Raw genomic sequence first — 27286 nt, forward strand, 5'->3', positions numbered from 1 at the left:
AAGGCAATTTTCTCTATCTTTTAGAAAAAAGTTGGGCTGGGAAGGGGTATGTCAAGTGACTTTTTCTAATTTTGGATGCACTGACTGTGACTTGTAAATCTATCTGCAATTAACTCCCCCGGCGTATACCACACTTCTTTTGAAATTAAAAAGAATTACTCGAAGGAAAATTAAAAAGAATTACTCGAAGAGCCTTGGTGGTGCAGCGGACTAAAGTGCTGTTAAAGTAGCACTTAGCTGCTAGCTGCCTGCAATTACTACGAGTTTGAATCTCACCAGGCTCAAGGTTGACTCAGCCTTCCATCCTTCCGAGGTAGGTAAAATGAGGACCTGGATTGTGGGGGCAATAAACTGACTTTGTATAAAAAAGAACACTGCTTGGGGGGGCCGAAAGCCCTACTAAGCAGGTATATACAAAAAGTATGAAGGCTATTGCTTAACGCATTGTAAGCCACCCTGAGTCTCTGGAGAAGGGCGGCATATAAATCGAACCAATAAATAAATACAATAAATCATTCTTTTAGTACTTGGCCACATTTTGCAGCCTTGGCTCTTGACTGAAAAGTGTACGAAACAAGTGCTTTTGGGTTAAAATGAATACAGAAAGGTGGATCTTTCAGCTGCACGCTACACGCTCATACTTTGGGGAAAAAAATATTGGAGTCATTGGGTTGAGTTGGGCGGCCTGTAAAACTTGAACGAACGAATAAATAAAACCTCGCAAAGCAATGCAAACTGAGCGGCTTCATGGCTTTTGCAAAGGCAGGGCGCGCGGGAATTGAATCGGCTCCCCAACTCACACATGAAAAATGATCAAGGACGAGAACTGGGCTGAGTTGGGTTGAGAGAGAGAGAGGGTGGGGGAACCGGTCCAAAGTCACCCAGTTGGCACTCATGGCTAAGGCGATGCTAGAATTCACCGTCTCCTGCTTTTCTGGCCTGATGCCTTCACCACTAAGACCAAACTGGCTTTTCTCATTTATTCTCAACATCTTTTTATTTCTCTCGGGGAAAACACCCACACCGACAAGGAGTTTTTATTTAAGCAAGTGCTCCTGGGCTTGTACCAATTTAAAAAGAAAAAGCTAAGAGGGACAGGTTTTGAGTATCTGAGAGAGAGAGAGAGAGAGAGAGAGAGAGAGAGAGAGAGAGAGAGAGAGAGAGAGAGAGAGAAATCCTCTTTTCCCCAGGGGCAATTCCTTGTCCAACCCCGGCCATTAGCAAAGTTAAATCAATGTAAGGAGCTTTCCTGAAATGACAGCTTCCCCCCCACCTCCTGGCTTTGTTGTAAGGTTGGGGGTCTGGGGTTTATTTCTCTCTCTCTCTCTTTTTTTTTTTTTATGCTCCCGGGGGAAATTCAATTAACAGTCTCCCTCTCCTCCTCTCCGTCAGGAAAAGTGACACTATCAAGATCCTCACCGCCCACTGCCCCCACCCACCCACCCCCGGACAAGCAAGCCGTGTCTACGGATTTCTCGACTCATGATTTAACAAGAGAATTACAGCCGGCTTCTGGAAATGACTATGGATGCTATGTGTCAGAAACAGCATGGCAGCTGCGGAAATCCATCTCCCCTGACCCCATCGATTTGGACAGACAGGAATAATGATACCTCAGGGCTGGCTGACAAAATGCTTAGGGAGAAGGATGGAGGAGGAGGGAAAGAGGAAGAGGAGGAGGAAGAGAAGGAAGAAGAATAGAATAGAATAGAATAGAATAGAATAGAATAGAATAGAATAGAATAGAATAGAATAGAATAGAATAGAATAGAATAGAATTTTTATTGGCCAAATGTGATTGGACACACAAGGTATTTGTCTTGGTGCATATGCTCCAAAAGGAAGAGGAAGAGAAGGAGGAGGAGGAGAGGAGGAGGAAGAAGAGGAAGAGAAGGCGGAAAAGAAGGAAGTGGAGAAAGAGGAAAAAGAGGAGGAGGAAGAGAAGGTGAATAAGGATAAGAAGGTGAATAAGGCCTAATTTTTAAAGTGTTTTTTAAGTGTTTTGTCTATGGTTTTTAATTAACGGGGCCAAATTTATATATGTATATTTTAACTGTATTTTAATATTTGTATTCGATGTTTTTACTTGGCTGTTCACCGCCCTGAGTCCTCAGGGAGAAGGGCGGTATACAAATTCAAAATTAAATTAAATTAAATTAAATTAAATAAGGAGGAGGGAAGGAGGAAGAGAAGGAAGAAAAGAGGAGGAGGAAGAGGAGGAGGAACAGAAGGAAGAGGAGGAGAAAGAGGAAAAAGAGGAGGAGGAAGAGAAGGTGAAGAAGGAGGAAGGAAGGAGGAAGAGAAGGAGGAGGAGGAAGAGGTACGTAAGTGGTGAGATAACAACCAGCCTTAAGAAGACAGTTGGGTCAACGTAGCCCAGCTATCTCCCATGGTTTTGAAGGATGTCTCTCGATGGCCAAGTAATCGTTGACTTAGGACAGGGGTAAACTCCAGGGGCTAGATCCGGCCAGCGGGGTGCTTAGATCTGGCCCTGGGAACAGCGGACTGGCCAGCGGTGCCTCTGCCAGCGAAAACAGAGCTCGGGAGGACCGCACGCAGCCCTCCTGAGCTCCATTTTCTCTGGCAGAGGGTTGCAGGAGGCTGTCGCAGCCGAAAACAGAGCTCAGGAGCCTGTTTTCATTGACACTTGGGCCACCACAGGCGCCCCCAACACGAGTGATGTTGAGCTGGCCATGCCCTGGCCTCACTCACCCCGCCCCCCCCCCAAGGTCAAACACAACCCTGATGCGGCCCTCAATGAAATTGAGTTTGACACCCCTGACTTAGAAGAACACAACCCCCCCCCCATCATATAAAACCCAAGAATTATATGGAGTTTGTGGTGCAGAGACCTTCGTTTTAGTCTTCAATGAAGTGACCCATCTAGCCTTTTTGGCGTTGAGTCAAAACAAGTCTTGGGGGGGAAAAAAAGAAAAGAATTCAGAGTCTAGAGAGCCATGTGTTGGACTACACATTCCATCTTCCAGGTCAGAAGGTCATAAATAGGGGCATGATGGGAGCGGGTGCCGCAACGCAACGGCAGGATATCAAATTGATGGAATTATTTTCTGAAAGGTATTTTGTTCCCCGGCATTATTTATTCATTTATCTATCTATCTATCACAAGGATGAAAATTTTGGTGAATTTATTTTTGTTACCGGATATAAGAATTTTGCTTTTGAACTTACAATTTATTTATTTTTTACTGTGTGTAACACCTGATTGGGTTTTTTTTTCTCCTCGTCCTAGTTGCTAATTTATTCAGCCTATTTAGACTGAAAAAAGGCTGTAATTTTTTTCCCCAAAAGAAAGTCAATAGCATTATTCACTGAGGTTGTTTGTTCTGTGCATTCGCTCCCCAATGTCTCCCTTGTAATAGTACAACTTGCGGCGAATTTGCGAAGAAAATTCAATAAACGTTTGTTTAGGTTACTGTATTACGACACAATTAGCAATGGTGTAATTACAGAAAGAATCAGAAATACAATCTATGCTACTTCCAACTGTAAGACTGAAAGACAGATACCTACTGGCGATAAGGGGCAAAATACAGGTTTGATTAAACCACAGGGTTGTTTGAAAAAAACATTGAAAGTTCATGTTTATAGCAATCCCTGGGAAAATCCGTATCTATTTTTCTATTAGCTGATGGATATCAATGCTAGTCACAAGAATCTATGTTTTCCTGTTAAAATATATACACACCCTCGCCTTACAGGGGCCAATTAAGAACAGGTATTTGTAATATTGTACATATGTTTGCTTATCCTAATCCACCCCGAGGCCTAAAGAACAGTTTGTCTTCTGTATAAGATTTAAATTATTTATACTAAAGCCACGGTCCTATTACAGGGTCAGCTCTATCCCAATAAACCTTTGAGTTACAGAAGTGTTGCAAGCTGCATAAAATTTGGGTTTTGTTTGCTTTTAAAAAAAATAAATAAAAACACACAAACCCTTCCCGGGTCGAACCCAATGGTAGCTTTTCAACTGGCGATATAATTTAATCCACTTTAAACCGTTTTATTCCACTGGCTATTCTGGGCAGATGGCGTAAAAATATCGCAAGGATTATAGAGAATGAAAAGAAGAAATTTCATTAATGATAAAAAAAAAACTGAAGAGAACCTTCAGAAGAAGGGAAACAGTATTTTTAAAGCCAGTTTCTTGCATGAGATGCTGTGGGAAAGATGGTTTGTTCATATCAAGATGGGGAATTCTTTCTCTTCCTCCTCTTCTTTCCTCCACCTCTTCTTCCTCTCTTCCTTTCTTCTTCCTCCTCCTCCTCTTTCTCTTCCTCCTCCACCCTTCCTCTTCTTCTTCCTTCTCTATTTCCTCCTCCTCTTCTTCTTTCCTCCACCTCCTCTTCCTCCTTTCTTCTTCTCCTTCCTTCTCCTCTTCTTCCTTCTCTTCCTCTGCCCTTCCTCTTCCTCTTCTTGTTCTTTTTCTTCTATTTCCTCCTCCTCCTTTCTTTCCCTTCCTCCGTCTCTCCCTTCCTCTTCCTGTTCTTTTTCTTCTATTTCCTCCCCCTCCCCCTCTTCCTTTCTTCTTCTCCTTCCTTCTCTCCTTCCTCCTCTGCCCTTCCTCTTCCTCTTCTTGTTCTTCTATTTTCTCGTCTTCCTCTTCTTCTTTCCACCTCCTCTTCCTCCTTTCTTCTTCTCCTTCCTTCTCCTCTTCTTCCTTCTCTTCCTCTGCCCTTCCTCTTCCTCTTCTTGTTCTTTTTCTTCTATTTTCTCGTCCTCCTCTTCTTCTTTCCTCTATTTCCTCCTCCTCCTCCTTTCTCCTTTTTCTCCTTCTTCCTCCTCTTTTCTTCCTCTTCCTCCCCCCAGGAGATGGATTTAACTTCATGTAGAAAGCCACAGATGGGCTATCAAATAAGGCTAAAATGGACACTCATAACGCTGTGTGATAAACTCCAAACGAGACGCATCACACGCTTTCCTTTTCCAGGAAAGAACCTTGTGATGGATGTCGCCTAACCCAAATCTTTCAGCCAGATTGTTCCTTATTTATTTTTCTTCCACCGCTTCTGGTACTTGCATTGCAATGAACCCAAACGGAGGCTGGCTTTGCCAGAATCTGATATTGTACCACATTACACTCGGCGGCACGGGTCAGGAAGCGCTTTGCCTTTCTAACTTCCACCGGCTTATAAACTTTGGCAGATTTGAACTCACTTAGGAAGGGGTTGTGTGTGACATCCTGCCAGTTCGGAGCAGCAGGCCTGGCTGGATATTTTTTTTTTAAAAAAAAAGAGGCTGCATAATTAGAAGGAGGGCAGAGGAATTCCTGGTCAAATCTATCTCGTTTAAATTCTGTTTACTTGCAGTAATGGCATACACATGTCAGGATAAGTTGCTGATAAGCTGCACAAAGTTGATCTTATTCTCCTGCTACTCAAAACCCAATTTTAAATTCGTTTTCAATCAATAGACCAGGGGTCGGCAGCCTTAAACATTCAAAGAGCCACAAAGGTCCTAACCGGAAGCCCCCCACTCAATTCTGGAGCCGACAGGAAGTCCAGTTCCCCTGCCATAGAGTCTCCTCCTACAGCAGCGTCCTTTTTCCTCTACCTGTCCTAACCAAAAACCCTATCAATTGTGGAGCCGACCAGAAAATCCACCCCTTGCCATAGAGTCTCCTTCTGGCATGGCGTGCTCCCCCATCCAACCGGAAGCTCCTCTCAAAATTGTGGCGCTGACCGGTGACAGGGAGCTGAAGCAGAGGGATGAAAGAGCCACATGCGGCTCCAGAGCTGCGGGTTGCTGACCCCTGCAATAGACAGAGGAACTGTTCAACTCTATCAACGTGAAGTTGGTTTTAATGGAGGAGGGCATGGTTTTAAGGTGTTAAAGATTCTCACAAAGGTGTTGTGAAAGATTGCAAAGACTTTAGGGACAACAAATTAAAACTGGATGGAAAAATGTTGAAGGGAACACGTTCTCCAGTACGATTATTCCTTCTCTTTCCAAACTTAATACAGGAAAGCCTCCCCCCTCAATCCATCAATCTGAAAGTTATGAAGAGCTGCTTGCACCTCCTGGACTGCGATTTTAATTATGGAAAATTCTCATTCCAGTGATGATTTCAAACTAGCAATGACCCTGCTTGCAGAAGGACATTTTTAGATAAAAGAGCTGGCTGCCTTAAAAATCAGATCTCCTTTTAAACGTAATTGCACTGCACATTTTATGTCAAGCGATAGAACCAACTGTTTATTGGTTCATCAGTTTTAGCATGCTAGTAATTTGCTTTAATGCAATTTCATAAAAAAAAAAACCTGACTGTGGAAAAAAGATAAAGAGCTCTCTCTCAGATGTAAAACAAAAATCAGAAAGTAATAAAATGGAAACGCTGATAGAGAACAATACTGAATATGTAAAATTCTGACATTTGAGTGTCAGACTCGGCAAACGCTGTTCAGAGCTTGATCTGTTGATTTTGGAAAGGCAATTAATTTAATTATTGGGGGGGGGAGGGGAAATGGAATAATGGTACTCATCTCCCTATTTGGCATGAAAGAGTTTGGGGTGTTGATCTAATGGTGAAAACCTTCCTAACATCAGAAACAGCTATAAGAGCGTTACATTTGTGAAAAAAATAAAATGTTTCTGTTGATGTTTTAGAACAATGCATTTAATGGAGAAATTAATTTTATCACATTCATCTAATTAATATTAACTGGATAATATTTTTATATAATTGGCTATATTATATATTATATATAGCCAATTGGCTATATTTATAGCCAAGAGTCTATTTTAAAGCAACACTGGGGAAGAAATACAGAATGGCACATCAGCTTACTTTAGCTTTCTAATCTTTTCCATTGATTTAACCTCAGCATTTCAAATACCTTCAGCATAATAACAAATATTCAGAATTTGACTGTGCTTTTTCTCCTGAATGTTGGCTTGTTTGCGGCTTACGGCGAAGTGGAAACCCGGCCACTGCGGCTTGCAAACTATGGCTCGTGGCCTACATGATCTGTGAGCCAAGCCACCACGAGCATCTGAGAAACTCAAGAGATTTATGAATCTCCAGCCAAGACTGTACGTAAGGATTTACACTTGCATCAAAAGGGCACGAGCTAATTTGGCATTGAGCAAGAAGAAAAGGGGCCTTACCTCTTTTTCCAGGATCCGTGAAACCTCTCCCAAAATCCTATCCAGAGCGGAGATTTTGCTACCATCTTGAATCTGAAGCTGCTTCAGCAAATCTTTCACCAGTCGTTGTAGCCTTTCATGTCATCGAAAGAAAAAAAGGGGGGAAAGAAAGGAGGGAGGGAGGGAAGAGGAAATAGCGTTCAGAACTGGGAAAGTTACATTCCAGTAATATTTCAATGAGACCATCTTCACTGTACGATGATTAAAAGAGGCAACCAGTACCACGTCAGGGGTACGTTGACGGTGAAGGGTTTCCATGGGGCTTCTCCTAGGTAAATGGGCATGGGAGAGGATGGGCACAACTGACTCTCTGCAGAGGCCTTCGGCTATTCCTGGGTTCGCCTGTAGAAGATTCTACCATATTCTTGAACACTTTTAACGTTAACCCTCGAAGCAGGGAAAAGCCAGACAGGCATTAGACTGGCCACTATCAGACAGAATCTGGAAGGAAAGAACTGTGGTTGGGAGTCAGCCTTGCCATAAGTCAGAGGTCTTCAAACTTGGCAGCTTTAAGACTTGTGGACTTCGACTCCCAGAATTCTCCAGCCAGCTATGCTTCAGAGGCTTTTTTTTCTGAAGCTCTGTTTCGGAGGCTTTCAGAGGCAGGAAAAAGTTTTTTCTGAAATGGAGTTTCAGAAGTTTCAGAGGCAGAAAAAAAAGCAAGGCACAGAGCTCACAACCAAGGAACCTGTTGCTAAAATTCACCTCTGGGAACAGCCAGTTGGGGGTGTTCCGGGAGGCCAATCCACCTGCCAATCAGCTTTTTTCTTATTCTCCTCCCCAAAAACTAAGGTGCGTCTTATACTCTGAAAAATACGGTACTCTATTTTAGTAAAAGGCAGCTAGAGAACACCCCACTCCTTTTCCTGGCTTGTAGGATGGTTGGGTGTAGTTTAAAAAAAATAAAAATCATGGAGTGGGTTAGCACTTATTTTGCAAAAGAAAAAAAAACACCATTTTTAAAATGATGTATCAGTGATTGTATTTCAAAGCGGCAATTTCGAAGAATATGGGAAGCAGAGAGCACACCGTGAAATAATGGAAATAATGTAAAAGAAATAGTAACTGCTCTTAAGGAAACTGCACCAAAACAAAGAGAACATCAGGTAAACAAGCTGCAAACCAGTTTGTTTGTTTCCTCCACCTTAACTAGGAAACTCAAAGTATTGCAGTCCCAAGAGATCTACAGAACGGGGGTGGGGAGGTGGGTGAAAATGGTTCTAATGCATTTAGGACCACAACTTATATCGTTAACAACTATAAACAGGCTTGGAAGCAATGTTTACTTTCTAAAATAGTTTTATTCAAAAACTGAGGGTTTTGGGGTTTGTTTTAAAAGAAAACATACCTTCCTGTCACTAGAAAGCATTTCGTAAGGCAGATCGTTTAGTTTTCAAGAGACAATTGTACATTCTGGCTTCAGAAACGTATTTCCAGCTCTAATCAAGTCAAATGGAATTCTATGTTTTTACATTTTCCTCCCATTCATTTCTTTTTAAGACTCATCGTAAAACCGTCTTCTTCCTCCTTTTCCTGGCTCGGTGCAGAATATAAAATTACCTTTCCTTTTGATTACTTCATTTCTGACCATATTGCTTAAATTCTTGGCCCAGATTGAGGTGAATTTTTGGACTGAGCTGTTTGTTGGCTCAGAGAAGGGAATCTTATTTCCTGCTTCCAGGCTCTTCTTTGGTGACAATTGATGGGAACTCAGAACCTCTGTCAAGTTTCAGGATGTGTGAGAAGTTTATTTTGCTTGTATTTATTTGACTAATATCCGACCTTGCTATCTGATTGATGGCAATGTAGATTTTTTTTTAAGTTTTAAATATCTTTTTTTTTTAGAAGGTTGAAACCAAAATGAGACTTCCAGGATGTTCTACAAAGTTTTCCACCTCTTTCCATAATTTGGAAATGCAGGTAGATGCCAAATTGTAAAAGAAACAAAGAGTGGACCTGCACTCCTGAAGAAGTCATAAGCTCCAACAGGTATATATAAAGATGTTTCCACCTTCAGATCTGGAAGAGGCCACCAGTGACACGTCCATCATGAGATCTGAAAGAGACTTCTAGACTATCTCTAAGAAGTCAAGCCAAGGGAAGAAAAGAGAATTGGGTGGAAGACGACTTTATTCACCTGTCTTCCATGATTATGGACCCTCCAGGATCTATAGTTCAGTTGGATGTGGGCAACTGCCAGAGAGAAGATCATATTCCTATTCTGGGGGTAAGCGGGCACCAAGAGAAGGAGAGCTTAAGACTTGGCTCCATTCTTCTTAAGCAAATCTTCTAGTCAGATGGGCAAAACCACCCAGCATAAATGTAATTTATGTAATGCTGACATCTAAAAGAGGCAATTTTATACCAACTCATGACTTCTGGGTATGCGAGCCTCTCTCTTTTTTTTTGCTACGCCTACCATCTTTAGATTTGTCAATATTTATAGTGGCAACAACAAGCTGTGTAAGAGTATTTACATTTACAATTGGTTGCAACATTGCCTTTAATCAGCACTACAATCACTGTGTACACTGGAAATGGTAAAGCTAGATGCAAAGTTTATTTTCTTTCTTGTTTTGTTCCATAAAGACAATTTAGCTTATTATCCTACTGGCAACGGTTCTCTTATTACGTCTCTCCCCAAAGGAATGGGCTGCAAGTTTTTTCTGTCTCTTTGGCCTGCAGCAAATCCTAAACCTTTTCCGTCCCCAAAACTAAAATAGGAAACCAGCTTCCCTTTTAACAAGAAACTCAGCTTAGGGGTGTACCCAGGACAGCAGCCAAAATACGCCCGCTGAGGAATAAGAGGGAGCTTTAAATATTGAAGGAGGAATTCTACACCAAAGTTTAAAGAAAGGCAAGGAAGAGGATGCTTATTGGATCAAAAACAAGCAAGAAAGCAAAACCTTCAGATTTAGGGCCAAAGAAGATTAAGCAGGTTTGATGGATGCGGGATGGAGGGATAACAAGGAGAAGACAAATAGGGAAACCAATGGGGGAAATTTTTTATGGGCAAAACTGGACCATAGCGAACAAAGGGCTCACTTTACGACCGACGTGTCTGATTCGCTGAACAACTGCTGCAAAAAATGTCATGAAACTGGTTCGATCCTGCGATGACTCATTTAAAGATGATTGTGACTTACAACCTTAATGTAAATTGAGGACTACCGATACATAATTATATTAGCTCAGCTCCATTTCTTTCCCTTCCAGTCATCTGTTTATTTATCTGTTCTCCCTAAATCGTACGATGAACAGTTAAGGGAACTAAGTATGTCTAGTCCAGTGATGGCTAACCTTTTCTGGACCGAGTGCCAGAAGTGCGTGTGGATGCACATGTGTATGCCCAAACCCCTGAAATGCAATGCGTGTGTGGCCCCGTGAATGCGCCCCGCCTGCCGATGTGGCTTCCACACATGCGTCCGTGCCACCCCCGTGCATGGCACGCAGCCACCCGGATGTGCCCCGCCCCCATGCATGCATGCACAGCCCCCAGCACGCCCCCTGTGCATGCGCGGCAGAGACCCGAAGACCAGCTACCCAGCGGGAGGTGTGCACGCACGCTTGGCCGAGCTGAACTGAGGTTTACAGCTCGTGTGCTCACAGAGAGAGCGCTGCATGCCACCTTTGGCACGTGTGCCATTGGTTCACCAACACGGGTCTAGTTTACCCAAGGAAAGGACTGGGGGGGGGACATGATAGCAGTCTTTCAAAATTTAGGCAGGGCTGCCACAAAGAGGAGGAGGAGGACAACCTATTCTCCAAAGCACCAGAGGGCAGGAGGGCAAGAAATAACAGATGGAAACTTATCAAAGCCTTGAATAAAGGCGAAATTAATCAATGGAACTTCTTGCCTCCTGAAGTTATGGGTGCTCCATCCCTGGAGGTTTCCAAGACAATCATTTGATTGGGATTGTATAAGGTCTCCTGCCTTGAGTAGGGGGCTGGACTAGAAGACCTCCAAGGGCCCCTTCCATCCCTAGGAATCTATGTTCTATTGATGGAGCCTCTCACAATCCAGTCACCGATTCACCGTAACGGTTAATTCCTACCATTCTAGGAGCTGCAGACCTCAAAAGCTAAAGTGTCAAGCCCGGCTGGGACTCGCCATCGATGGGGGTAAAGGTACCAGAATGGGGTAGGCTATCCTATCCACAAAACGATATTTTTGTTCTGATGTTCTGGGTGCAAATTTGACGGACAAAAGCTTCCATCCGGATGAAGGACTTACTTTGCTTTGTACGGAGACTCACAGGAGACATTTTTGGACTCCACTCCGTTCTCGTACTCCTTTGCCCTAAGATGAAAAGGAACAGTGGAAAACGTCAGTTAGGGTGTCTAGAAAGCACATTCTGCGCTGAGCATTTCGTTCCATTTACCATTTTACCTTCTCTCCTTTTTTTTCATATTAACGAGGGGGAGAAATTAGCGGGCTTCTTGAAAACCTTGATTAATTGGAAAGTAATTCTATCCTGCCAAACCCTGTTTGCTATTCCCAATCCTGCTTTAGGTTTCATTCATCCCGTGGCAAAATGTTTGAAGTTTTTATAAGCTGCAGCAAGCCCAGCCATCATAGGTACTACCGGAGAGATTTAAAACACTTTAAATATGAAAACAAGCTTAGGGCACTTCAGAGACTAAGGAATATATCAATTCATAAACAACTGTAAATTACAGAACTGGATTTACTCTCTAATACCGAATGGCAATTTGCTCATTGTGAGAAAAGAAAAATACTGTTTTTTTTAAAAAAAAGCACCCAAGTGAATGATTTGCATCTCATTAACAGTTTGTTAATAGTCATTGATGTAAACCACATGAGTTTCCCTGCAAACAGAAAAGAGATCTATGAATGGCTGGTTCACTTTGGGGAAATGTAAATCAGAATTAGAATCAAATGGGAAAAAAAAGAATTTGGGTTTATCTTGGAGACTTGCCACAGGGTCTGAGAGAAGGGCAACTGTTCCTTGGACGGCGCTTAATTTTGCTGGAGCCAAAATGGGTATAAAACACACCATCCCATCAGCAACTCGAAAAACAGCCCTTAACAGGCCTAGCGAAAGTAAATTCTGGAGAATTCTGGGAGTTGAAGTCCAAAGGCCTTAAACGTTGCTTTCATATGCATACTCAAGGGGTACTCTACTCAATAACCCATAACATCAGTTATGAGCCAAGAATATCCTTAACAGTGGTTGTTAAGTTGTGCTACCTCTAACTCAGTGGTGGGTTTCAAATTGTTTTACTACTGGTTCTGTGGGCGTGGCAGGGGAAGGATACTGCAAAATCCCCCATTTCCTCCCGATCAGGTAGGACTCGGGAGGCAGAGAATAGATGGGGACGGGGCCAATCAGAGGTGGTATTTACCGATTCTCCGAACTACTCAAAATGTCCGCTACCGGTTCTCTAGAACTGGTCAGAACCTGCTGGCCAGAAACCCACCTCTGCTCTAACTAGAACTGACTTGTTAAACGGCCCCTTTCAAATGATATTCGTAAGGTTTCTTGATCCAGCTCAGGGGAGTCGTAGGTAAGGCTTTAATCCATAAATCAAGGACTACCCAGGTCTCCTGGTCCTCTCCCTTTGATGTTATAGAAGGAGGCGGGTGGAAAATAGAAGCGAATTGCCCCTCTTATGTGTTCCTCTTCGACATTTCCAACGTCAGTTGAGTGTCCCTAAACTGATGGGGTGCGTGAGACAGACTGATGTGGGCGGCTAAGCAGGGAGACGCTCCGGATACGAAAAGCTTTTAAGGCCGGGATAAAAAGATTGGGGCTTTTCGTAAGAGGAGAAAGGAAGAATTCTGAAGCAGACATGAGGGGCTCAGCCAAACAAGCAGGAAAGTTGATTTTCAAGTTTCTCAAGACGGCAAGGAGTTCACTTCTCTGTGTTTGGCAAATATTTATCTCCCTAAATACATGCCCCGGGGTTGTTTTCTCGCTGGCTTATGTTTTCCATACCTTTCTTGATAACAGCATTTTGATTTAACCTATCATACTGAGTGACAGACATTGTGGGAGGAAGGCGGTGTAACTTCAGTGCATAAAATCAGAAGAAGTTGGTAGCACAGTTTCCAGCTAGCACATTTTGTTACAAACAAACGCACAAGCATTTGTAAGTTGGATTTTGACTTTAAACACACACACACACACACACACACACACACACACACACACACACACACCAAGATGTTCCTGCTTTACTCTCCTGGGGTAGCAAGAGTTGAAATCCAATATTTTTTGAGAACTTGAGGCTGGGAGAAAAATGGGTTATGCTATGAATCACTTCCCTTTATATTACAAAGTCTTACTGAATGTGGTAAACAAAGCTCTATCAGGTTCAGTGTGCCGGAGAGGAAAAAAAAAATAAAATAAAAACCCAATACATGAAACTATCTGGAAAATAAATCTTAACGCAAAATAGTCCATGCCGTAAAGACGCCATTCAAAACGGGGGAACATCTGCTATCTTGATCCACAGCTGTACAACGAAATGGCTAAACGCCACAAACCCCCCCCCCCCAAACACCCGAGAAAGATCTTGAAAAAAAAAAATTGGAACTCGGTCATTATATATGTTGACTGCGGCGAGAATTCTATACGTGCAAAACTGGAAAGATACGTTAATTCCCACAATGGAAGAACGGACAGAAAAACTGATGGAGCTGGCAGATATGGCAAAATTAACTGTTTTAATTAAAGAAAAGAATGCATCCAGTTTTGCTTCTACTTAGAAACAGCTTCTGGACTTTATGCTACAAACAAAGAGACAAAAAAACAAAAAAAAGGGAAACTTTGATATTTTATTTTGATGATTGGATTACGTTTATTATAAAAATGGCTATTACTTACTAAATATGTAAAATAAAAAGTTGAGGTTATGACTGTATTTTGTGTTTGACTGCACCGAAAAATTTGGCCAAATTCTGTTAAGCTGTGTGCAAAATTAAGCAAACTTTAACTGCCCAGTGATAATCCAGCACTAATTGAGATATAATATTCTGTTTGTCTTCTATTATTATTTTTTTACTATTATTATTGTTTAAGTTCTTTTATTGGTAATGCTGGTGTGCGAGTGTAATAAAATTGACTGGTTGGGTTTTGATGATTAGATTCGGTTTGTTACAGAAATGGCTAGCGTTTATTAAACATGTAAAGTAAAAAGTTGAGATTATAACTGTATTTTGTATTTGTCTGCACTGAAAATAACTGGAAGTCATTTTTTTTCTTTCTTTTTTACTTCGCATTCCACTTCGCTTCATCTTCCTCCCCTTTTTCCTTTTTATCTTTTGTTTCTCTTTGTATTTTATATTACCGGTAATCCTCGATTTACGACCATAATTGAGCCCCAAATTTCTGTTGCTAAGCGAGACATTTTGTGAAGCTTGGCCCCGTTTTACGAGCTTTCTTGCCACAGTGGTTAATTGACTCACTGCAGTTGTTAAGTTAGTCACACAATTGTTAAGTGAATCTGCCTTCCCCATTGACTTGGCTGTTCAGAAGGTCGCAAAAGGAGATTACGTGACTCCGGGACACTGCAACAGTCATAAATATGAGCCAGTTGCCAAGCCTCCGAATTTTGATCATGGTGACGATGGGAATGCCGTCATAAGTGTGAAAAACGGTCCCCCGTTTTCTGTGCTGTCGTAACTTCAAACGGTCACTAAATGTATTGCTGTAAGTTGAGGACTACCTGTATAATAAATTTCAACTAAAAATAAAAAATACCCCCCCCCCCAAAAAAAAAAAAAAAAGCAAAGTGATGATTCAACAGGACTCAATTTCACCATGCCAGAATGTTATTGCTGAGTCTGGATTTCGACTAAGTGGAAGGAATCTAGGAAACCATTTATAAAGTCTAGGCCGAAGCATGGAACATCTGCATCGGAAACCTCCAAACTCCCGAAGTACGACAATCGACTTGTCACATTTTTTTAGCCCGTTGACAAATGGCAGGTCTGACAACTCACTTTCCCTTTTAAGATATTTCTAACTTTCTTGGTCGTGGCAGGCAACAAAATTGATTAAACCCAGCCCGGGGATCTGACACTCCGGCCGACGAGCTTCTATTTGTTGATTACTATTGATTTTCTTTGATACTTCATTTTAAAAATCAATAGCCGGGAAGAAAAATAGGCCTGGTTTAGACGTACTTAAAACCTGCTATTGTGCGCTGGGAGAGGGCAGAGTTTTTGGCAGGGCTCTGGCATCCAATTAGGAAGAAAGCTCTTAACAGGTGGAAGGCAGGGGCTGGATCAATACGCCGTTTTCTTCCTCAATCAGAGAAAGTGGCCATAAATTAGACTCATCAGTGCTATTTTCAAGATGTTCCTAGAGCAAATAACTTCAAAAGGGTTTTGCATTTTTTCCAGACTTTCACAGCAGCTTTTCTGAAGGGCACAAATAAATACATTTAAGCCTTTTCATGCAAAAGAACTAATGAAAAAAAAATCTATCTATCTATCTATCTATCTATCTATCTATCTATCTATCTATCTATCTATCTCTTTGTTTGCATGAAAAGGTTTAATGATAAATAATATATATATTATATGTATATGCAGGTAGTCTTTGACTTATGACCCCAATTGAGTCCAAAATTTCTGTTGCTAGACTAAACATTTGTAAAGTGAGTTTTGTCCCATTTTACGACCTTTCTTGCCCCAGTTGTTAAGTGAATCACTGCAGTTGTTAAGTCAAGTCACACGACTGTTCAGTGAACCTGCCTTCCCCGTTGACTCTGCTTGTCAGAAGGTTGCAAAAGGGGATCACATGACCCCAGGACACTGCAACCGTCATAAATTTGAGACAGTTGGTCGTAAGTGTGAAAAATGGTCCTAAATCAGGTTTTTTTCAGTGCCGTTGTAACTTTGAACAGTTACTAAACAAACTGTTGTAACAAAGACTACGTGTGTGTGTGTGTGTGTGTATGAGTTTGTGTGCGTTTCCAAAGCCGATACCTTGAGCTCATCCGTGCCTTCAATTTCTTGGCTTTCTTTTTTGTCCTCTGCCTCTCTTCACTGTCTTTTCCAGGCTCGGAGGGAACCGTGTTTTCTACCACAATGTCCACAATGTATTTCTTTAAGGAGAGATGTTCCTAGAAGAAAGGAGAGAGCAATGGGAACACTGAAAAGATTGTACCCCACTCTGGCTTCCGTTCCTGCAGCCTAAAAATGAGAAACCCACCGTTCAAAAGCCAGAGAGTATTAAAACTGGTAATGTCGGAGTATATTTTTGTTTACAAGAGTACTGTGAAGTGGTATAATTTATAAATTTATAAATTATTTTAACTTTATTTTTAACTGTAATGTTATGTATAGATGTTTTTATTTTGGCTGTTCACCGCCCTGAGTCCGAAAGGAGAAGGGCGGTATAGAAATTTGAATAATAAATAATAAATAAATAAATAAATAAATAAATAAATAAATAAATAAATAAATAAATATAAGTCTAAGTGCTGTTGTTATCTTCCTTCCTTCCTGCCTGCCTGCCTGCCTGCCTAGTGGTTAGAATGCAACATTGCAGGCTAACTCTGCCCACAATCTGGAGTTCAATCCTGACTGGCTGAAGATTGACTCAAACTTCCATCCTTCCGAGGTGGGTAAAACGAGGACTCAGATTGTTGGGGACCAAGATGCTGACTCTGTAAACTGCTTAAAGAGGGCTGTGAAGTGCTATGTAAAGTCCTTACAAAGGACCTGGGATAGCAGATCTGGATATAACATCATGAAACATCCACATCTGCCTAACCCAGGTCCTTGGTAAGGATTTGATAGGTATACAAAAATGCCAAACCGAGTCTGAACATCTGGCTGACCGTGCGATGAATAATAATAATAATAATAATAATAATAATAATAATAATAATAATAATTTCGAATACAGACGGATCGTCATTTGGAACACAGAGTCGAAGAAAAACAACTGGAAAAAATCAGAAAATATGGCAAGTTGGCCATCGAAATTACACAATTATGGATGAAATATGTAACAGTGATACCCATTGTCATTGGGGCACTTGGTACCATGTCCAAGAATTTCCCAAAATGCATCAGCAAATTGCAGCTTCCTGCAATAACACCAGTGGAACTTGAAAAAACTGCACTACTTGGAACATCGTACATCTTAAGAAGGTACTTGGTTGATCCTTAGGATGCTGGCAGCAACCCGTATCAACCATTAGCACCAGTCAATGGTATTTGTGACACATTTTTAAATGTTTAGTTGACTGAGTTTCATATTTAATGAATAAAAGAGATGATGATGATGACAATAATAATAATAATAATAATAATAATAATAATAAAATAAATAAAATAAAAACAGCAATAACTACTAGGATTGGGATTCTACGCTGTAATCTTTGTCAATAGAATTTTCTAACACTAAAGACAAGTTCTGTGGTTCAGTATGGAAACCTTGTCTGGAATTGACCTCTCCGATGGAGTTATTTCGGTTGTGTGGCAGGCAGCTCTTACCCATTCTGGGCTTAAAACAAAAATGTGTCAAAGATCAAGTGTATGTTATCCGAAGTGTCAAGTGCAGGAGGCTAAAGGTGAAATTTCATTAGGTCAGAGGTAGTATAAATAAAAATCTTATACATCAGAGAAGAAGGGTCATTTAATATGAAGGCATCAGAGGTGAAAAGCAATAACTTTAAGTAGGAATAGTGCATTCACCTAGAGGTGCCTCCATTGATTAAAAATAAAATGGGGAACAGAGAGAAGTAAAACTCAGCTGACTCAACCACATTATTTATTCCCGTATTTTCAAATTTTACTCTTAAGTATGCAAATCATAAATGTTGTTGTTCTAGACGGATATAAATTTTGCCCAGAGCTATACTTAGTAAGAAAGACCAAATTATATTAGGATTTATCATAATACTTTGCTGACGGTTTTAATCGTAAAACCGATTAAAACGAATTAACTCAACAAACAACAGGGTACTTCCGGATTCCAAGCAAAATGGGGAAAAATTCAGAAAAGGTACCAAGCTCTCAGGAGAATTAAAGATTAAAGGAAGACTTCTTCTGTTCAATATGTCCTGCAGGAAAGCGCCATCTTGAACACAGGATTGGAAAATAAGAGTCGGTCCATGACAGAGTATTTCTTTCAGGACTTCCTCAGGAATACCTAAGCATTAATGGATCGCATCAAAAGACCCATTGACCAAAGCAACCATTGATGATGACTGAACTTCCACGACGTTGATGGAATCCACCAAGCCCGCCCCAAAGAAACAGTATAGCTTGCCATCACGTGTTAACCCAGTCAGAGTGTTGCATAAAAAACGGTAGTTCCAAAAAGCTCAGCTCCAGTTTTCCTGAAAGGTTTAAGTCCCACTGCAGCTGGGTATCTCTCCATCTTCTTGCTCCGAGTAGGACAATGTAGTGAACATATCTTCCACCAATGCTTCTACTCTTCTGGCTGGTTATTTAGACTTATGGTCTCTGAATCCTCAAATTCATTTATGGGCTGTGTTAAGACCCAGGTTCTAACCTAACGTTTCTCAACCTGGACACCTTTAAGATGTGTGGATTTCAATTTCCAGAATTGGCTAAGGAATTCTGGGACTTGAAGTCCATACATCTAAAAGTGTTGTGGTCCACCGGCAGCCTGAGGAGCTGGCAGCAGAGTCGGACAGTGAGGAGGTTGGGGGAAGACCATGGGCCAGTCCTGGAGTCTGGGGAAGGCTCGGACGAAGGCTCTGCGTCGGAGGCAGAGAAAGGGCCATCTGGGAGGGACGTGCTGCCTCCGGAGCCTCCAGAGTTGGACCTCAGCGAGGCAGAGGAACAGCGGGAGCCTGTTCCCAGTGTGTGCATGCACAGAGCTGTCAGAAGGCAAGAACAGTTAAAACAAAAAGGATGACTCGGGAGTAGGGCTGGGAGATGATTGGCCCCTCCCATAAGACTTAAAAGAGGAGCAAAGGCACATGGGCCTTTGCAGGAAACAACCTTGTTAATTCTGTTCAGTTTAAAGTCTGAAGCTCTGTTTGATTCTGGACTCCGTGTGGCTTTGCCAATTAGGTCTTTGGCAGCGTGTCAAGGGAGATAAAGATGGGTGATTATCAGCCTTATCCCGAAGGACTCTGTACAACTATTTGGGACTCATCTGTGAATGAACAGAATTCACAGCCGTTGAAATAAAAGAGGTTTTTGGGACTACTCGTGTGTTTTACTGACTCAGGAAGCCTAGGTCAGAACAAAAAGTTGTCAAGGTTGAGAAACACTGCTTATATCTGCTGCCTGTTACACTGTCCTGGATTACAAATCCTTCAGATCTTCCAGTAATTGGATCAAGGCTGTGCCAACATAACAACCATTTTCTGTTGGATAATAAAAATTAGGGGGAAAAAATAGAGAGAAGACTTACCACTTCTTCATCGGAGAGTTCTCGGCCTTGGATGCTGCTGTTTTCTCTCACGGCTTGTTGATGCTTCTTCCCCTTAATGTGGCTAAAGAGATACACCTCCGAGGAAATCTGGAAAAGGCGCAACATTTGCTCAGTTCATTCATGCCAAAACTTGAGAAAGCCAACCCAACAGGTCATGGCTAGGCCAGCTGCTACAGGGGAGAAGTTTGATGGACCTGGCTGGGCAAAGAGGAGATGGTTCTCCACTATCCTTCACTGCTTTTCTCCAGGCCAGATGTTGAGGTGTCTCTTCTCAATGTGCACCCTTCGGAAGAAGCTTCTTGGATGAGAAGCGAAATGTTTTCCAAGGAAAGAAACGAGAAAGTCCAGCTGCCTTTGGGAAAAGCACTTTTGGGACAACTGTGACACCCTGGTTGATGGAGGATCTCCATCGATATTGAGTCAACCCAGCCCGACCGGCAAAGCTCAAGACCTGACACATCTGGAGGAGGGTGTCAACTGGGAAGGGATGCCTCAACATCTGGCCCAGGGAAAAGCAGTGGGAAGTTTCTTCTGCTCTGCAGAAATGCCTTGTCTTGGAGGATCTCTGCAAGGAAGAAATGGCAGGGAAGATCTACTCTCCCCTTTGAGTGATCCTCATCGTGAGGGAGCCGCGGTGGCACAGTGGTTAGAATGCAGTAGTGCAGGTTACTTCTGCTGATCACCAGCTGCCAGCAATTTGGCAGTTCAGGTCTCACTGGCTCAAGGTTGACGCAGCCTTCCGTCCTTCCGAGGTGGGTAAAATGAGGACCCAGTTTGTTGGGGGGAAAATGCTGACTCTGTAAACTGCTTAGAGAGGACTGTAAAACACTGTGGAGTGGTATATAAGTGTAAGTGCTATTGGTTCCTTCCTTTCCTTTCCTTTCCTTTCCTTTCCTTTCCTTTCCTTTCCTTTCCTTTCCTTTCCTTTCCTTTCCTTTCCTCCTTCCTTCCTTCCTTGGTGTTACAGTGGTTAGAATGCAGTATTGCAGGCTAACTGCCCATAGTCTGGAGTTTGATCCTGACTGGCTCAAGGTTGACTCAGCCTTCCATCCTTCCAAGATGGGTAAAATGAGGACCCAGATTGTTGGGGGGAAAATGCTGACTCTGTAAACTGCTTAGAGAGGGCTGTAAAACACTGTGGAGTGGTATATAAGTGTAAGTGCTATTGGTTCCTTCCTTCCTTCCTTCCTTCCTTCCTTCCTTCCTTTCCTTCTTTCCTTTCCTTTCCTTTCCTTTCCTTTCCTTTCCTTTCCTTTCCTTTCCTTTCCTTTCCTTTCCTTTCCTTTCCTTTCCTCCTTCCTTCCTTCCTTGGTGTTACAGTGGTTAGAATGCAGTATTGCAGGCTAACTGCCCATAGTCTGGAGTTTGATCCTGACTGGCTCAAGGTTGACTCAGCCTTCCATCCTTCCGAGATGGGTAAAATGAGGACCCAGATTGTTGGGGGTAAATATGCTGACTCTGTAAACCGCTTAGAGAGGGCTGGAAAGCACTGTGAAGCATTTTACAAGTCTGAGTGCTATTGCTATCTGGACACAGCTAAGAAGGCCTCGATGGCTGAGGCACACTTTGGTCTCAAGAGGCTAGTAAGAGGGAGAGTCCTACCACAACATTGCAGAGGGAACACTGCTTCTTTCGCTCGTAGGGGGTGAGCTTGGGCGCGTAGTCCGTGTTGGCGTGTCTTCCGCTGCTTAATTCGGCGGCTTTTTCTTTCCTCTGTTCGATCTGCTCCATGTGCCTCCGGATGCTCTCATCGTGCTGCATGTGATCGAAAGGTTAGAGGCGCGTCCCCCGATTGGTTGGAAGGTTAACAGCAGGCCTGACAGAGATCTCTAGGCCAATGGCTCTCAACCTTAACTTCATCCCCTTTAAATACCTTTTGTGGTTGCAAACCACGGCCACGCACCCCCAAGACTTAAGATTTAAATCGTAACTTTGCTTCAAGCCCTTGTGACAACATGTCGTTGTCCCACCCCCCACCCCTCGCCGGGGTCCACAGATCCCAGGTTGAGAACCACTGCTCTGTGAGTTTATGGAGATGTCTTTCTGGTCCATACCTTCAACTGGATCTTTTTCTGGAGCTCCTCCATGGCTTCTTGCTGGGCTGCGGTCAGAGCAGCTAATCTCTCTTCCCGATCTCTACGCAAAGAGCAGAGACATAGAAAAATGAAGGCACTCGAATGGAGCAACATCTTTTCTGGTTCAGACAGGAAGGCGGTGCAGAGAGTGGTAAGGACAGCAGAAAAGATTGGAAATTTACTTCCTTCTATCCAGGACATGGCATATAAGCCATGGTGGAGCATTGTCCGTACGATTGTCTGGGATCCTACACATCCTCTTCATGGCCTGTTTTCCTTACCTTCTTGGAGGGGGCTTCGTGGTATCCAAAGCAGAACATCTACACTCATTTTTAATGTGGGCCAGTATGCTCGCAGTAAAAAAATAACATTAAAGTTATCTTATCTTATCATTTTATTTTATCTTCTCATCTTATCAAGAGTAGCAAAATCCAGAAATTCATCTTGTGTGTGTCTCTTTCCCTCCATTCATCCAGTACGGTGGTGAAATCCAATTTTTTTTTTACTACCGGTTCTGTGGGCGTGGCTTGGTGGGCATGGTGTGGCTTGGCAGGAGAAGGCTACTGCAAAATCCCCATTCCCTCCCCACTCCTCGGGGAAGGATATTGCAAAATCTCCATTTCCACCCCATTCTGGGGCCAGCCAGAGGTGATATTTGCCGGTTCTCCAAACTACTCAAAATTTCTGCTACCGGTTCTCCAGAACTTGTCAGAACCTGCTGGATTTCAGCCCTGATCCAGTAGTTCCAACATACTCCAATGCCTTTATGGGTGTCTCTATTTTCTAGGGTTAGACCCCCAATAAATGAATTTAGCATTTGCACATTCTATTTGCAAACATTTCTCAATTCATGGCAAGTTTAAGATGGGTGGACTTTGACTCCCAGAATCCCCCAGCCTCCGGGAATCGAAGTCCATGCATCTTAAAGTTGGCAAGGTTGAAAAACACTTGACCGAAACTCTTGGATTGGAATTAAATTAAAAACTGGAAGTGGCTTCACAACGGCTACCTGGCCCGCTCCCGAGCTGCATCTTCCCTGGCTTTCTCCTTCTCCTGCCTCTGCTGCTCAATCCGAGCTTCTTGTTCTTTCCTCTTCATTAGCAGCTCTTCCACCCGGGCCTGACGCTCCGCTTCCAAAGCTCGTTTCCGTTCCTAGAGAGGAAACAATTCATTGTTAAATATAGAAATTCTGAACGGTTTACACGATAGAAAGGACAGAAGCTTTGGGATTGATGGATGGATGGATGATTGATGGCTGGATGCAGATAGCTAGAAAATGGATGGATAGAGATAGATAGACAATGGATGGATGGATGGACAGATAGATGATAGTTTAGTTTAGTTTAGTTTAGTTTAGTTTATTTGATTTGTATACCGCCCTACTCCCGAAGGACTCAGGGCGGTGAACAGCAACAATAAAATACATAAATACACAAAAATTAAAAACCCAATAAAATCAGATTAAATTATTTGGCCCAGACAAATTAAAATACCCCAATAATTTAAAAACAGATTAAAATTTACATATTTAAAAGGAAGAGATTAGGCCAAGCCTGCTTGATGGAATAAAAAGGTGATAGATAGATAGATAGATAGACAGAGACAGACAGACAGACAGACAGACAGACCATATCATCATGCTGAGTTCCATGTAGGCTAACTAGCTGATCCAGAGCTCAGTAGCATTTTAGAGCGAGGAGAAGACAAGGAAGAGAAGAAAAAGGAAGAGTTGGAAGAGAAGGGAGGGAGGGAAGGCAGGCTACCACAATAGTGTTCCAAAGTAGGACAGTAGTAAGTCGAAGCAATAAACCATTAACAGCTCCTCTCTTCTTTGTTACTGACATTTACAACTCTTTCTAGCCTTTGTGAAGTTAAGGGGTACCTGGACAGCTTCGTCGCGGGCTTGCTTCTCTTCCTGCCTTCGTTGGCGCTCTTCCTGTAATTCATTCAGTCTTTGTTCGTATTCTTTCAGTTTGGACAGAACATCGTGGCGCTTATTCTGGGCTTCCAACGTGTTTATGAATGCAATTTCATTCACCTGCCAAAGAGGGAATTGGGAACTCCGATAACCACGATGAAAAATTGGATTGGAGCAAAATAAAACGGCAAACCCTTTAGACAGTTATACGCCACTCGGTTATGGGAAATGAAATAATTTGGTTAACTTAAACATGACCGGCTGGAGAATTCTGGGAGCTGAAGTCCACCTACCTTCACGTTGCCATCACTGCCTTAAGGGAATCAGAGAAGATTTGTGGGGTTCTCGATGCTCTCTGAGCTTGGCTGTTTCCTTGCAGACATTTCACTACCCAACTAGCAGAGAAAATTTATAGGGGAATGAATGAAATGTCTGTTAGATCTCTGGAGCTGGAGCTCCAGGACAGATGGATCCCCGATGGATTTCCAAGAGTGCTCAAGTCCTCCACTGCATCATCAGATCAAAGCGATTTGTGCAACGCGCTTCCTTTTTCTGGGGACCCTCGCTTCCTGAGAATGAATTCACTGGCCTGGGATGGAGAAACACCATCCCAATGCACGCGGATTCCCTAAGCCTGTGATGGCGAACCTGTGGCATGTGTGCCAGAGGTGGCTCGCAGAGCCCTCTCTGTGGGCACACGTGCTATTGCCAACTGCTCTTTCGGGTTTCAGCACATGCATGTGAGCTGGCCAGACCTGTCCAGCGCACATGCATGCACCAGAACCCGGAAGAGAGCAGCTGGCTAGTGCACATCCACGCTGGACCGGCTGCCCAGTGTGCATGCGTGTGATGGAAACCGGAAGAGCAGCTAGCTGCCACGCGCATGTGTGCTGGCCACCTGCTCTCTTCTGGGTTCTAGCACATGCACGCATGCACATGCGCATGTTCCAGTTTGGGCACAGTGCCAAAAAGGTTAGCCATCCCTGCCCTAAGCAATGGTCTCTCCCCCTCTTTAAAAAGCATCTTCCGTTGTACCATACTTCCTCTTGCTTTCTCTCTCGGCTCTTGCCCTCTAGTTCTCAAATCTGCAGAAGGAAAGCGCAAGGCAAGAGAAAGACATTGGATATTTCTGTCCTGAGTTGAGGCTAAACGGCCTCTTTTGACTCTTCTGATTTTCGTACTTTCTCTCCCACCATTTACAGCTGTGTCAAACATCCCCAGACAGGGTCCAACTTTCCGCTTTGTTTGCCGAGTGGAACATATTTGCAGGGCGGATTTTTTGCAGCTCACTGAGCGGGTGGCGGTGGGAGGGGGGGGGAAGGGAAAGGGGAACAGCTGTGAAAGTCTCAGCCTTCTTTTCCTATGCCCCCCCCCCCAACCTCCCCCCTTCCCCACTGGTAGCTCTGACCCAATTAGCTGCGATCTCGGGGTGCAAAAGGCCGGGGATCTCGCGCCCAGCTGAACCGATGCAATGCTTTAGCACATCTGCTAAAGTGGGAATTATGACAGGTTGGGTTGTTAATCTGATTGCCGGGGTCACCCGGGATTAAGGAAATCAGGGCCCGCAGGTAAAAGAAATGACAGCAGTTCTAAGGGAAGGGAAGGAGCAGCCAGCAGGCTAATGGACTTATCCAACTGGGTCTTCTTAAGGGCTCGCAAAGCATTAAAAACATGACTTTTCAAAAATAGCACCCGGTACGTACACACGCACAGACCCTTGAAATTCTCCATCTCCTGTGGAAATGAAAATCAGCTCTCTCCGTAGCACAAATACCTTGCCTACAAATCAACTCTCGACATCACAGTAGTGAACATCAAATTTATAGGACGGCTCTGCCTTCTAGTTATCAAACTGAGACAAGGGCAGCACATTTAAAAAAATAAAAATAAAAAAGCAGTACTGAATTAAGATGCCAAACCAGGCAAACGGAAACCTCGGCGCAAAAATTCATCTCTCTTCTCTAACGGAAGGGCTTTCCCATCAAATCTAAGCGGCTGCGCTTATTTCAGTTTATTTCACTTAAGGTTGATAGGTTGTCTTCAAGGAACTGAACCTAGTGATGAAAAGGGACAGAGAGAAAACTGTGTCCTTTGGTGGAAACAGTTCATTGGCGGAAAGTCAGACATCAACATCCAGCTGCTGAAAATCATACTTGGCCTTCAGAGTCTTCTTCAAAGCTTCAGAAAAAAGACCTTGAGGAATCTATCTCACTGTTTTGAGGTAACACTGAAGCAAATAACTTCAAAAAGACAAACGGGGCCTCAGGCCGAGGACCGCTGTTATAGTGATTCAGTGCCCAAATGACTGGCCTGAAAGGGAAACGCCTAATGCAATTTAGTAGATCAGGGGTACACAAATTTGGACCAAAGATATATTATGATTTCTACTGCTGGGCTCTGGACTAACTTGTAATTAGGATCATGTCCATAAAATGCAATGAGATCCTGAGCTGAGCGATCTTACCTTAGCTTCTTCCTCTTGGGCTTTTTTGACGATCGCTTGCAACTGCACTTCACGTTTAAATTCTGCGTGGAGCAATTTTTCCTCCATCATCCTTCGCCTCTGGTCCAACAATTCTTCTTTCCATTTTTTCACATCTTTTTCCTGCAGGGGAGAATGAAGAGTCAAAGAAGCCCCCAAACCGTTACGGTATATTTCATTGTGCAACTTGCCACGAATATTGATCGTGGTCGTATGGATCGTTCCCCCGACACGGTTGGGGGAAACACAACTTTTGGGGCCCAATTTCAGGATTGGGACATTAAAAAGAGCCATGGCAAATTTACCCTTTCCATTAATTTCTGAAGCTTTAGCGTTTTCTCTTCGCGGAGCTTCTCTCTCAGCTGCTGAGCCTTCATCTGCTTCTCTTCGTGCTTCTTCTTCGATTCTGCAATTGTCCTTGGGAAAGAAAAGACACGAAAAACTGAGCACCAAAGGAATAACATGGAAGCAGCTGAAACCTACAGTACGCTGCATAAACAGCACAGAAGTTTTAAAAACAGAGTTACAGCTTGGAGGGTTTCAACGAGGATGCAAAGACATCAACGTCTCATTTAGAAGATCCCCAGTTCAAACTTTGTTTGCAGGATATGATATAGTGTACCTCTATAATTGTACCTAGTGCCTATAATCAAGGCTATGGTTTCCCCAGTTGCAATGTATGGCTGTGAAACTAGGACCTTAAGGAAGGCTGAGCACCAAAGAATGGAGGCCTTTGAACTCTGGTGCTGGAGAAGACTCCTGCGAGCCCCTTGGACTGCAAGGCGATCCAACCGGTCAGCCCTAAAGGAGATCAACTCTGACTGTTCTTTAGAAGGCCAGTTCCTGAAGAAGAAACTCAAATACTTTGGCCACCTAATGAGAAGGAAGGACTCCCTGGAGAAGAACCTAATGCTGGGAATGACTGAGGGCAAAAGAAGAAGGGGATGGCAGAGAACGAGGTGGCTGGATGGAGTCACTGAAGTAGTAGGTGTGAGCTTAAATGGACTCGAGAGGATGGTAGAGGACAGGGAGGCCTGGAGGAACGCTGTCCATGGGGTTGCAAGTTCCTTACCTTTCAATTATCAGTATTTACAGTGTTTCCCCAAAAATAAGACTCTATTTTATATTTTTTTGAACCCCGAAATAAGCGCTTGGCCTTATTTTCAGGAAGGTCTTATTATTTTGGGGCGCATGGAGGAAATCAAAGGAAATGGCAGGGACCAGCTGTGCATGCGTTTAAATATTTTCA

The 27286-nt window shown here is 43.0% G+C and overlaps 1 protein-coding gene across 5 annotated transcripts in view; it reads right to left on the reverse strand.

Moving 5' to 3' along the window:
- SCAPER (S-phase cyclin A associated protein in the ER) overlaps positions 1-27286 on the reverse strand; it is a 114579-nt gene that overhangs the window by 57028 nt on the left and 30265 nt on the right. For all 5 annotated transcript variants that reach the window (XM_087878119.1, XM_060689483.2, XM_087878120.1 and 2 more), the window contains 10 exons: positions 26343-26454; positions 26020-26160; positions 23520-23675; positions 22647-22789; positions 21617-21698; positions 21165-21317; positions 19542-19649; positions 16127-16263; positions 11402-11467; positions 7129-7240 (listed from right to left, as the gene is read on the reverse strand). In XM_087878119.1, coding sequence (XP_087734245.1) covers positions 7129-7240; positions 11402-11467; positions 16127-16263; positions 19542-19649; positions 21165-21317; positions 21617-21698; positions 22647-22789; positions 23520-23675; positions 26020-26160; positions 26343-26454 — 1210 coding nt within the window. The remainder of the gene's footprint in view (positions 1-7128; positions 7241-11401; positions 11468-16126; positions 16264-19541; positions 19650-21164; positions 21318-21616; positions 21699-22646; positions 22790-23519; positions 23676-26019; positions 26161-26342; positions 26455-27286) is intronic.

The sequence above is a fragment of the Pantherophis guttatus genome, chromosome 13 (assembly GCF_059756535.1).
Source record: "Pantherophis guttatus breed Tessera chromosome 13, ASM5975653v1, whole genome shotgun sequence".
Taxonomy (NCBI): domain Eukaryota; kingdom Metazoa; phylum Chordata; class Lepidosauria; order Squamata; family Colubridae; genus Pantherophis; species Pantherophis guttatus.